General features: G+C 39.1%; 1 protein-coding gene and 1 non-coding gene across 8 annotated transcripts in view; both read left to right on the forward strand.

The window, feature by feature from the left end:
* Positions 1-13,716, forward strand: part of AHCYL2 (adenosylhomocysteinase like 2) — a 142,496-nt gene that overhangs the window by 93,589 nt on the left and 35,191 nt on the right. For 3 of the 7 annotated variants that reach the window (XM_090287497.1, XM_090287500.1, XM_090287499.1), the window contains 3 exons: positions 3,897-4,008; positions 11,368-11,511; positions 12,012-12,112. In XM_090287497.1, the coding sequence (XP_090143623.1) occupies positions 3,897-4,008; positions 11,368-11,511; positions 12,012-12,112 (357 nt within the window). Of the gene's footprint in view, positions 1-350; positions 432-3,896; positions 4,009-11,367; positions 11,512-12,011; positions 12,113-13,716 lie in introns of those variants that run through there. The other 4 variants (XM_090287498.1, XM_090287502.1, XM_090287501.1 and 1 more) reach the window with 3 other exon arrangements.
* On the forward strand, positions 9,165-9,268 carry LOC150002111 (U6 spliceosomal RNA). Its single transcript, XR_016513269.1, has one exon. It is a non-coding gene; the product is annotated as a U6 spliceosomal RNA (small nuclear RNA).

Here is a 13,716-nt window from a genome sequence, read left to right on the forward strand (position 1 = left end):
TATAAATACACTGTTGTTATTCGCATGCAAGTTGGGCCTTGTCAAGGGACTTGTTAAGGTTTAGAGGTCAGAGGGTCCATGTAATTAGGTGTTTAGGGAAAAAATAAAATAAAAGCAAAAGAGCCACCAGAATTAGGAATGGCTGATGAGCCATGAATAGAAGCCCTTTAATAAATTGGGTTCAACTGCTAGAGGGGTTGCTGGAGCAGCTTCAGGCCGTCTAGGAAAGGGTAGCACCCCACCCCCCAACCAAAAAAACAAAAACAGAAAACAAGTGAACCAGAGCCAACAGAATTGCTGATGCGGAAAGTTTAAAGGCCTAGCCACAAGGGTTCCTGAACTGTGGAGGTGGCAGTGGGACTGGTAATGCCACTATGCTGAGCAACAAGAAGAAATACATTGTCAGTGGCAACTCTGTGATTAAAGCCCAGGTGAGGCTAAACTCTTACTTACCAAGTCTTGCTGCTGTGATAGCCATTAATGTGAAAGGCCAGCCATTTTTTATGTCCTTTCCTGCTTTCATCCTCCTTCTGGCATAAGGTGAGCTCTCCTCTCCTGACAGTCTCTTTCCCTCCCTTACCTTGATGCCTATGGAATTAGGCAGTTCTCTCTGAAATGAAAAAAAGGGGATTACCTTAAAGGACTCTTTGATTTCAGACTTGCAGGAAAGTTTGGGGTAGAATTTTCCAATGTACCCCAACCGGGATGAGTACATGACTGTGTTACAAGCTGAACTGTTGAGTGAGGAATGTAATTGCATTTAACTATTGAGGGCAGGTGGGCATCAGGGATGACCTACTTAAAACATGTGTTCTGGTCGTCAGTAAAAGATAAACATTTATTTCTCTGGAAAATTGTATAACATTCTATATAAGTGGTTAGTCTCTAATAGTCGTCTGTTCTAAAGAAACGAGTTCAGTGTCTAACAAGTAAACAAAATTTAGAACCCAATGTCTTTGAGTGGAGAAAGCTTATGTAGTATTTAGTGCCAAAAGACAGCCTAAATTTGACCTGAGTGGGAAGAATAACTGTAAATGGAGAAGACTATGGAGAAGAGAGCTCAGCTTAGGGAAACTGGTTTGAGTTGATGATGATGCGGCTAGATAGCTACATGGTTTCGTGTTATTGGGGTAAATGTATGTGTACCCACCCACCCACCCACCCCTGATCCTAGAGAAGTAGAGTGACTGGCCCCCTCTAGTGGTGTGTAGGTGGGAGGGAGGCTGTTGACATCCCTCAGGTAGTTTTTCTGTTAACTTTTTTTAAAAGGAGGCACTGCTAAAGTTAGTGACTCATTGTGACCTTTGGAAAGTCAGTTAATATTCTTTTTCCTAGATGAGCATCTAAAAAAGAATAAAGACAAGTCATTGTCTTGAACAAGGTTGGTGAAATGGAAGCCAGAGTTTTGAACTTGACTGCTATCCTCCTCCTCATCTTCACACCCACCTTCTTCCCCTTCCCAACTCTTTTTGCCCTTAAAAATTCTTTTAACTTTAGGCCTGGCCAGTGTGGCTCAGTTGGTTGGTTGGGTGTCATCCTGCAAAGCAAAATGTCACCAGTTTGATTCCTGGTCAGGGCACATGCCTGGGTTGCAGGCCTAGTCCCCAGTTGGGGTGCATGCAAGAGGCAACCAGCCGATGTTTCTGTCTCACATCGATGTTGGTTTCCTTTTCTCCCTCTCTTCCCCTCTCCCTGAAAATAAATAAATAGAATCTTCTACAAACATTTTTTTTTTAACTTTAGACTTGGCTTATGCTTACCATGTTTACTTAATATTCAACCGTGTACAGTGAAGATAGCAGAATAGGCTACCTCAGATTCATTTCAGCACATGGTTGCCTGCTATGCGTCAGGCATTTGTGTCTGAGAATATAAGGGTGAATAAGATACACAGCTCTTGCTTTTATGGAGCCAATAGCTTATTCAGAATACAGGTAGATAGTTAGATAACAGTGTGTTAAGTGCTGTGATAGGAGATGTATGTGGAAGTTCATGTATATATCCCATGGGCATATAGAAAGGGCACTTTATCTTTTTTGGAACAAATTTCTACTTTAGCAAAATAATCAGTTTTGCCATTTTTCATTTTGCAAAGAGCTTCTAATCCAATGAATTTTCCTATTGCTGAAAATAATTTACAAACTCTAAAGTAATACATAGGCTTTGTTGTTACAGCTAAGAAAATGCTATGAGTTCCCCTGAAAGACGTGCTAAGCTAATTCAATTTGGCATTGGTCCCTTTGTCTCAGTACTCATATGGCTCAATAGTTAACTGCTAACTGCAGGAAATGAGCATCCGCTGCTGCTGTCATTCTGCTGTGCTGTATCTATGCTCTGCCTATCAGGGAACCATCTTTTTATTATGTAAGGTAGGATCAGTTGTCAGATCTTTGGTCTTTCCCACCTGCCTGCCACCTTGGATCCAGAATAATCTAAACAATTATGGAAACATTCAATTAAGAGGAAAAAGCTATTTGTTGCAATGATATGAACCTGTAACAGTAGAAGAAAGAGATCAAAATGCCAGAAAGTCATCAGATAATTGTCCAAAACGCAATCTTGAGTATTGAGGTTTATACATATTCAATCTATTCACTCATACTTTCTACATCTGTTCTATTATAGTTAATAAATTATCAGTCTTGTAGCTTTTACATTTTTTATGATACCAAACATTAAAAATAATAATGTTTCCTATACTTACTAGTACTGAGAAGCTAAATAATACATCTTTAAGTTATAGGGACTAGCTGCAAGAGCTCTAAGAACAGTGAACTGCAAGGGCCGAGGGGGTTAGTGGGTTTATTGAATCCCCTGCTGTGTTTCACAGTTGACATACAGCATACCACAGAGATACTGCAGGTGGGTTTCCAGACCACCACAATAAAATGAGCTGTAATATTTTTGGTGGGGAGTCTTGCCTTCAACTTGTAAAAACAAACAAACAAAAAACAACAACAAACAAAAAATACCCCAAAACGTGTGTAAAGTGCAATATAACAAGTATGGCTGTACATTTAACTTGTTTCATTTAACTGTCTCCAAAACTTGTGAGGTATTTTTATCTTTGTTGGATTTTTAAGAAAAATGAGGCTTACAGAAGCATCTTGACCAACACACCGAGCTAATGAGTGACGTAGTCAGTATTTGAATGTAGTTCCAGGAAAGTTCTGTCTGAATAGGACGCCTATATATTTTTTCATTATACTAGACCATTTCCCAAGAATCTTAAAACCTTGAAGGCAAGTCACTTTACCTTTCTATACCTTGCAGTTTTTCATACAGATATGTGAAGATTGGAATAGTTACAAAAGATTCTTTGCAGCTTTAATTTTCAGTGAAACTATAGAAAGGATTTCTCAATATGATTCAACTTTCTAAACATTTATTTTAGCCAGAACACCTCATTGTCTCTCCCTCTCTCTCTCTCTCTCTCCCTCTCTCTCCCTCTCCCTCCCTCCCTCTTCCTCTCCCCCTCGTCACAATTTTATTGTAAAAAGCATATAGTCAGAGAGTGGATCAAAGATTTAAATTTGATGGAAGGTAAAGAATGAAATAATCATTCTTCTCTCCAGAACCTTAACATTCTAAATATGTGTTGGTACAATCAGATCAACTGCCTTGAATTGCCCTCAAAATAGAGGTTCTGCCTTGGCAGGTATGGTTCAGTGGATTGAGCGCTGGTCTGTGAACCAGAGGGTTGCTGGTTCAGTTCCCAATCAGGGCACATGCCTGGGTTGTGGGCCAGGTCCCAGTTGCGTGCGGTTGCGTGAGAGGCAGCCACACATTGATGTTTCTCTCCCTCTCTCCCCCTCTCTCTGAAAAATGAATAATCTTTAAAAAAAATTTTCTTAAATGGAGGTTCTTTTCCTTTATATAACTATTCTTTTTCTTAGCAGATCCAGTTTGCTGACCAGAAGCAAGAATTCAACAAACGTCCCACCAAAATTGGACGTCGCTCTCTGTCTCGTTCCATTTCTCAGTCATCTACTGACAGCTACAGCTCAGGTGAGTACTGAACTGAAATGGACCCACCTGTGGAGATACTACCAATGGACTCACCTGTCTACTCAAGGCTAATTAAGCATGGTCAGGCCTGTGCTTTGGAATAAACACTTTGCCTCTCAGTTGAAATTTAGCCAAAATTCTAGATAGATTTTTTTTTATTCCTCTTGGGGGTTCAGAGTGAAGCTTAATAGAGGCCTCCTCATCCAATAAAGGTAGAGGAAGGTGATTAAGGAAATTGAATTCTGATTTATTCAGAGGGTGGGAGAGAGTATATAGCTCACTGATGACCTTCACTGAACAACATGTGTAAAGACTTAACCTTTTTTCCATTCTTTGAAAATAAAAGAGGGCGTCCCCATTTTTCCATCTGGTGCTTGCAAATTAAAGGAGAAACCTTAATTGCCGCAAGAAATATGCAACATTGTAGCTACTTCAAATGAGTGCTTTTCCTTCTCCTCCAAGCTGTGAGCTTGTATTGCTTGTTACTCCTTTCTTCCTTTGCAGTGGCATTAATTCAAGTATATTGGCCGAGGGGCTGTTATTATTTAATGCGAGATGAGCTACTACCATGTAAAACCCCTTCATGAAGGCATTGGCCATTTGTGCAATAGTGCCCAATATGTGTCTGATCTAATATGGAACTATTTTGTTTTGTTCTTGTGTTGGAATGTGGTAGGAAGCTGAGTTGTCTCTTTGCATTATAAATGGTAATATTCATTAGAAAAAATTTATTGTGACCCACAGTTTTATCTGTTCTTCACACAAATAGAAAAGTAGGATTTGTTATGTAAACTGGAAGAAAACTTGTTTAGGAAACTAACTTTTAGGTTGGGTAGATTGTTATTTACTTTTTTACATTGCTCTTTTTAAACTTTCTAAACATTTATTTTAACCAGAGCAGTAACGTCCCACAATAACTGAATGATGTAAAGCACACGAAATAAATTCCTATGGATTTTTGTCTAAAGATACCGAATCTCGTACCTTATTCTGCTGAAATAACCCATGTTGAAAACTCATAAATAAAACTCTGAAAACTATAATTGTGAAAATGTGAATTGTAAAACAGGGTGTAACATTTTAGACTGTGAGTTTGTGCATGTTATCTAAAGTTTGATAGTAAATAATAACTATACTAAAATTTAAGTCCAGCTCAATCTATTCCCTACACACTAGATCCACATTTCCAACTCTGTTCTTACAGGGAAGACCAATGCTTGCCTCCTCAATGAACCCCTATATACAGAGAGGGTACCCTACAAAATATCTGTTTACCTACAGAGTGTGATTGATGCACTTGGTTTCTAAGTGAACACATAGTTGCCTGGTAAACTCATTGGTGAGTGATGTTGACTGATGTCACCCTGGAATACTTGGACTTAAAAGTTGAACTATATGAAATCGCCATTTTTATAGTAAAAAATTATCAACCATATATCTCCACTTAAGGATCAAGAGCATTGGAGTCAAAACATTCTGGAGTCAAAAATAACTTAGAGATCAGTTCCTTGGCTTCCTGCTAGATGCTGGCATTGCCTTGATGGCATCCCTGACAAATGGCTACCTGGCCTCTTTGGGAGCATTTTAAATGATAGGGTAATCCTTGCTTTATCTAGTTGTTTAGCTCCTGGTAAACTCTTACACAATTCCTGGAATTTAAAGATTTTACTTTGAAATAAAATCATTATTTGGGAGGCATCCTACTGTCCTAGTTATCCTCTTCTGGATATATTCCAGATTAAGTTTCCCTTTAAAAATATTATGTCTATGAACGTAATATTCCAGATATGCTATGAACCAATCTGCAGGAAGTGAAATTTCCATAAACTCAGTGCTTTTAAAATGAATCCCAAGAATATGTTTGCTTCTTTCGCAGCTGTGTCACACATAGTTACCTTATTTTGTTGTTTTGTTTTGTTTTGTTTTTCACATGAGCAATTGTCAAGCCCTTTTAAATAAACTCCAAATGGAGATGCCTGCTGCTTGAGGCTTGGACTGGGAATTAGGAGAGACCTAGTTTCTAGGCTTAGATCCACATGTGATTTGTTGTGTGATCCCGGAAAACTCTTGTGGTCTGTGAATACATAACAGAGGCAGTGGGAAGTTACATGAAGTGACACAGAAAATGCTCCAAACCCATTGAATGAAAAGCCTGGAATAACAGATTTGACTCACAGCTTTCTGAATACAAGGAGATATGCAAATACATGTCAGTAAGAACTTGGAACCCATTTTTAGCATTTATAATTTAAGTGACTATAGAAATTAACATTATAGAACTCCCAAAGACTGACCTTTGGACCTCTTCCTCTTTCTGTTCATGCTGTCTCCTCAAGTGACCTCATTCAGTCTCATAGCTTTAAATACCACATAGTATTGACATTTGATTCTCACATTTTATCTCCAGCTCAAATCTCTCCTGTACACACTAGATCTGTATATTCAACTGCCTGCTCAGTCCTTCCACTTGAGTGTTTTATAGGCATCTGAAACCTCCCATGTCTTTTTAAAAACTGAGCTCCTGAGTTCCAACCTTGCCCCTCTTCAGTCTATTCACAACACTTACAGCAATATTCATTCTTTTGAAATAAGTCAGGCCAGGTCATATCATGTAACTCAAAACCCTCTCATGGCTTTCTAATCTCACTCTGAGTAAAGGCTAAAATTCTTACAATGGCCTACAAGGCCCTATACCATCCAGCCTCCCATTACATTTCTAATCACATCTCTACTTGCCCAAACCTCATGCCTCACCCAGGTATTTGTTTCACTCCAGTCATACCGGCCTCCTCACTGTTACTGTTATTTTGAAACTTTCCTGCTTGAGGACTTTTGCACTTGCTATTCCCTCTACTTGGAATGCTCTACAGTCCAGTTCTTAACCAACAGTCACCTCTCAAAAGAGGCCTATTCTGGCTATTCTCTTAAAATTGTACAAACACCCCACCCATCACTCACTATCAAATTTTCCTCCATATCACTTACTATCATATAACATATATTTATATTCTAACTTATTGTTGTCTTTTTCTCTCCTGACTTGAACATGAGATCCATGAGAACAGAGATTACTGCCTGTTTTGTACTGCTGTTTCTAGCACTTAGAACTGTTTGACACATTAAGATGTGGTACTCACTAAATAAATATTGGTGGAAGGATATCCAGAGACTTTCTTATTATACTTTATGTCCTTGTTGAGGTCTCTGATACATCTATACTTATAAACAGATAAAAGAAGGTACAGTATATGACACTAAAAAATGTTTTCTTTTAGGAACTTCTGCCAGCCTTTCTCAATAACCAGGGTTCCTCATCTGAAATCACAGAACGCAGAAAAAAATTTGGGAGACTGTTTTCGTAGTTCTTCAAAGGATGGGTCATAATCAGTACTCTTCGAGATGTATAGGAGAGAAGTTAATTCATGTAGTCTATGGATGCTTCAAGGCATTAGGGCTTAATGCTGGTGGAACCTAGGTTGAAAAAGGCTGCATTAATGCCTGAAATTATTTTATAAAAAACAATCTTCTAAAAACAAAACCTCATAAAAACAAAGGAACAGAAGACTTTTATTCAGAGTCAAATCATTCTCGGTAATAGATTTCTGCAAAAGCTAGCTCTACAGTGAGTTAATTATTTAAGGATAAGGAAGGACGACTGATGTCTCTTAGGTCATAATTGGTTGAAGTGTTTTCACATTTTTCCAAATAAAGTTTTATTTGCTTGTTTGTATTTTGGTTGCTGACATAGCTTTTCACATGTTTCTAGAGTGTTAATTCATCAGTGAAATCTGCTGCACTTTGACACACAGGTCCCTACTGTTATTTTCATGACCAAATTAATAGATTAGACCCAACAGGGAATTGCCTGGCTTAAAATAGTCTAATAGGACTAATTCAGCCAGGAGTCTGGCTGCTGCTTCTCCTAGCAATAACCCACAATATGCCAGCAGCTAGGAGGTAAGGCTTTTTCAGGCTTGAGCCACAGAACATATGTATGCATGTTCTATAGGATAGATTTTGGATTTGTGATTCATAAATCTTTTGATTTTGGGATTTCATGAAACAAGACAACATCTCATGGTAACATTATAATGTACTTTATATTACTTTTCTTCCTAGAAGTTGAACCTTTTTTGGTATTATCTCGTTTATTCATAAGATTTTTCTGGAGGTAGTTGGAGGAAAGGGAGAGAGAGACTCTGCTATCCTCCCTAATTTACAGTTGGCTAAATTGAAAATTGGTCACTTAACTAATTAGAGGTGAAACAAGAGTTAAGGTCTCAGGCCTGTACTTCAGTAGGTTACTGTCTTGGTTATTGATCATTAATTTTTCATTAAGTTATGACTCTGGGCTTCAGTGTGCTGATGAGAACCAACACTTCAGAAACTTTTCAAGTGTATCCATATCTGTTGGACTTCTCTACATTTCCCCAGGAAAAATGGTTAATGCTATCTCAGCTATTTTCATGAATGTGCTAACTTTCAATATCGTGGCAGGAATCAGTATGGATTCAAAAAATAAATGCACTAGTTCAGGAATAATCTTTCCACTGTGTTTGCAGAAATAACACTCTTGGTCAGGGTCTGTCAGGCATTTTGCAGTCACATATTTTTACAATCTACACAACTGATGTTTTGGCTCTTACCTGATAACAGGTCTTTGAAAACAGATTCAATTTGGCTTCAATAAAAAACACATTGGTTGAACTAACTCTAATCAGTTGACTACTGTTAAGAAAACAAAGTACTGTTTTTTTTTTCCATCTTAGAACAGAAAAGTGGTATAAATAATTTTTTCTTTGACTTGGGAGCTAACTCAAGCCAAAAATTGGGGAAATTTGGGGGGTTTTGTCATTGTTTGTTTGTTTTGTTTTCCCCTGACTCATCCTAAGAAGCTGAAAAGGGCTGAAAGAGGCCTAGGAGAGGAGAGCTATTCTGGGTGGAGTTAGGACTCCAGTCTCAACCTTTTAAATCACTGCCAGCCAACCACCTGCTGCTTTGGTAGATTAGTAAATGACAGGGGTAGGAAAAAAACAAACAAACTGCTAAGTAATATTGTATGTCTGTCATTCCTTTCCCATTCAAAATCCTAAAGCTGAATAAGAACCCTTAAAGATGTTATATCTATATCTGGTATCAAATTAAAAATATGTGCAGTGCTTGATTCAACAGCACATATGCTAAAATTGGAATGCTACAGAGATGAGCATGACCCCTGTGCAAGGATGACCAGCAGATTTATGAAGCATTCTGAATTTTTAAAAAATATGTGCAAAAGTCATTAATATCAGGGATCATTTATCGACTGCTTTACACCAAGCATTGCACTAAACACTTGCATTATCCTATTTAATCTTCTCAACAACTTGACTTTGACAAGTCGTGTCTGCCTATTATACAGTCCTCTTCACAGTACGTGTTATAACCATAAGGAAAGAAAAATGCTACATGATTAATTTTGTAATTAGTTATTTCATGTCTGACTCACCAACTAGACTGAAAACTCCATGAAGGTAAAGATAGACTCTATCTGTCCTGTATCCTCAGCACTTCGGGTTTGTCTGGTCCATAGTAGATGCGCAATAAAAGTTTGTTGAATTTTTGTGTGAATGACTGAATACATGAATGAATGAACAACCCCATTAAATAGGTTTGGGTATCACTTCCACTTTATTCACCTATAAACAGAAACTGAGACGTCAACCAAAGTGTCTGACGCCAGAACACAAAACCACTATATTTAAATGGCCATTGGGGAAAATAAAAATCATCACGGCTGTCGAAAAGGGTTTGAAATTTATGGGTATTCTGAATGTAAACACTTCTTCAAAAGCAATTATCCTATAAATGTGGATCAGGATTAGGGGTGGTTATTGTTTTCTTCTCTCAGGTAATAGAAGCATAGTTTCCTCAGCCTCTAACTCATAAGCTAGTTCTGAGTGTTGATTAGTGAAGCAGAAAACTGCCCAGGAAGCTGTTTCTGAGTTCTGTTGTTAAAGGTACTTTGAGCTCTCACTCACCCTAGGAGGGAGAACCACAAACTTTTCAAGAGCTAATCCTGGGGGATTTATTAATTCCCTCACCTCCCCTGGTGACCCAAGTTCATTCTTGTTGCCTCGTGTTAGGACTTTGCTCTGTGGCTGTTTTCCAGCTCCTAGAGGGACACCAGGGGCCCCTGCTGCCCAAACATTTTGTAGTGTCATGCCCGATTAACTGGGCAAAGTCGGACTTGCCTTTTACAGCCCTCCCAGAGATAGACCCTTCACTAAGAAATCCCAGAAATGTCTTAATTTTCTGGATATAAGTAGATTGGAGTACTAGAGACCTTGGGAGCTCTGAGATTTTGCAGCTTTCTCTCCTTAAAAGTGATGGAAGTACTTCTTATCTCATTTGGAAACATATAGTGCTTTCATAGACAGCGCTTTACGTTTCCCAGCCTTCCTCCCCCAAAACCTTGCCGACTACGTAGGAAGAAACTATCCACAGAAACTTAAATGTAAATCAAGGAAGGAAATTTATTCAAATCATCCAACAAATGATCTGCAACTACAGAATTAAATGAAAACTAGAAAGACCTCAGCTGAACATGGGAATAGCAGCAGCTGCCGCCGCCTGCTAGCCTCAATCCAAAGTCTTACACCTTTCACCCCCTACTGTATATTGCTAAATGGATTTGTCATCAGAGCACTTTATTATACCAAAGGAGGATTTATCACATCTTTTGGGAGTCAAAAATGCCTAATGCAGGACTCACTGAGGCCGGGAAGGAGAGCACACTGAATACTTCATTGTCGGTGTCTAATTGGGTCTGCGGGCATAGTTCAGCCTCATCAGAGCCAGTCTTAAAAAAGAAAGCTCTGTTATGTCAGACAAACACTTTTTGTGTGGTTCTTAATTACTTTCCCATGGGTTCCTTGTTTTCTAGATCTTATCTACTTAGTTATTGTACTAAAGCACAAATTACATCAGGCATTTAAGCAGCAGAGAAGGGTAGCTAGAATCCCAGAAACACCTAGGTTCATGACTGTGATCTTGCATTTAGAACTTTAACCTATTGCTACCATGGTGTAATCTCTCTCTTTGCATAGTCAAGGACTTCTGCATGTTCTGAAAATAAAGTCAGCCCTAGACTCCAGGTTAGTGCCTTTGACAGCCTCTCTCAGCTCCTCTGTCTGACCTCTGGGTAGCATGCTCCATAGGAGACGATTGGGACAGCTCCAACAATGCCACTTAGGTGCTTACCAGATGTGTGATTGTGTGTGGTGCTGGGTAATCAGAGAAGCCTCAGCTCACTCCATGGTTTGGAGTTTAAAAGGGGGCCATTTTTCCCCCTGAGGGTTTTTTATTCTGTCATTACAGCGGCTTCATATACAGATAGCTCTGATGATGAGACATCTCCCAGGGACAAGCAGCAAAAGAACTCTAAGGGAAGCACTGACTTCTGTGTCAAGAACATCAAACAGGCAGAGTTTGGACGAAGAGAAATTGAAATTGCTGAACAAGGTAAAGAGAGCAAGCCCCCTTTCCTCTCAAGCTTCGTGTGTCCTTTTGCCCATGTTTATAGCTTTTCACGTCCTGGGGCCTAGTAGCTTGTAAAATTTCAGGGTGACATGGAAGACTGCCTATAACAACAACAACAACAAAAAAAAAAAACAACAATCTGAGCTCAAGAAACACTGTAGAGAGGGAGTGAACTCTGGCAGGTCTGGAAGGAACCCTGATGCAAGGAAAAGGGAGAGGGGTGAGGGAGAGAGAGGAGAGAGAGAGACTTACATAAAGAGGGCTGGATGTAAGGAATCAGAACACTGGAGCGTTTGCCTCTGAAAGCCCCTTATAAAAGAGAAATCAGGTTTGTTGTCCTGGTCCCTCGCGAAACCTAATCTAACAGGGAACCTCATCAGGGGAAGGATCTTACCATAAGAGAATAAGTTTTTCTCTTTATTCTTTCTTTCTCAGTCCCTCCTCTCTAATATTGCTTGTGTATGTATATTGTGCCTTTTCAGAAATGCCGGCACTGATGGCTTTGAGGAAGAGAGCTCAAGGAGAAAAACCTTTGGCTGGAGCCAAAATTGTGGGCTGCACACACATCACTGCTCAGACTGCTGTAAGCCTTTTTCCTTTCTGCACATAATAATAGTTAATAATACCCCAGCTATTGAGTGCTTGCAACTTGCCAAGTACTAGGTTATGAGCTTAACAAGTATTAGTTCATTAATCCTCATAATGGCCGTGTAAAGCAGGTATTCCTAGTTCCAATTCACAAACGAGGAAGTTGAGGCTCAGAGGGTGTAAGTAATTTATCTAAGGTAATACAGCTAGTAAATCACAGAATCAAGGTTTAAACTTCAGTATATCTGACTCCCACACTTATGTTTTCTCCACGATACTACACTGCTTCCCCTTATCTTCACTTCCAGCGTCATTTCTACAACGCAACTCTGTGTTAGGCTGCTTTAAGCTGCAAATAAGAGGAAACCTGATTCTACCTGGCTTATACTTAAAGGAATTTATTTCGTTACAAAGCTGAAAGTCCAGAGGTCAGGCAGACTTCAGACGCAGGATCTCAGGGCTCCAGTTTCACCTGTCTGTGATTGTCCTGGAGCTGCCTGGTCACCGCACTGAATTCATCCTCAGGCTGCTAGCCAGACGGTTATGGCCCTGTAGGCCGTCACAAACTTGACAGGAAGAGAGAGAAGTACCATTTCTCCTGTCTCCCAAGAGCAAAGAAACCTTTTTCAGAAGTCCTCCAGGATACTCCATCATGTGTTATTGAGCAGAACTGAATCACATGCCCCTGCCACACCAGTCCTAGGACTGGGATTACCATGATTGGTTTAGACCAACGATTCTCACCCCTATCAGTCAGTGACCCCTTGTTATAAAAAAAATATTTTCCAATGCCCCCTGTATTATCTTGAAATGAAATTCAGATATAATATATCTAGCTACATATAATTTTTTAAATCAATGGAGAATTTTAACTGAAATATAAAGAGTAGTCAGATATTTGTACTTATGGCACTATTTGAATCAAGGTGCTACAAATGTAGACAAATCTGTTACTGGTTCTAAAGCATCACAATAGTATTGCCAAATTGTATGATTTTTTTAAAACTTATTAACTTTTTGTAAATTTTTGAATAATGACAAAAAGTATGAACTTTCTCTTCATTTAGACAGTTGTTGCATTCTTGGAAAAACTACAAAACACTTTTTGTTAATACATAAAGTGGAATCAGGTTCTAAACACAGATAATTATAAATAGGTTTCTCATTCATATGAACTTTTCATTGGAACATTTGAAAATTTTACTGCATGTGGCACAGCTTCATGTTGTAAAAGACTGTCTCGTACTTTCAGATTGGCCCTGCCCGTTAAGTGCCAGCAGCGCTGCTCTCTCAATTATTGTGATAACCAGTAACACCCCCCCAGTTTTCCCGAGTTCCTCTGTTGAGAACCACTGAATTGGAGTCACCATCAAAGATATAATGGATACTGAGTTGCCAACAGTAATGAGACCACTATGGGAAGCTGGAGTATTGAGAAACGGTCTGGAATCTTTCATAGGATTTGTAAGATCCAGGTCATTTTTATGACTAGACAAACTTCCAAAAGATTGTCTCCTGAAGCACACTTATGTGGCTACATTCCTTATTAAAAACAACAGAGACTCCACAAGGCACAGACAGCTGCTGTTAGCATCTTCA

This window comes from Furipterus horrens, unplaced genomic scaffold (assembly GCF_987537825.1).
Source record: "Furipterus horrens unplaced genomic scaffold, mFurHor1.1.pri manual_scaffold_9, whole genome shotgun sequence".
Classification (NCBI taxonomy): Eukaryota; Metazoa; Chordata; class Mammalia; order Chiroptera; family Furipteridae; genus Furipterus; species Furipterus horrens.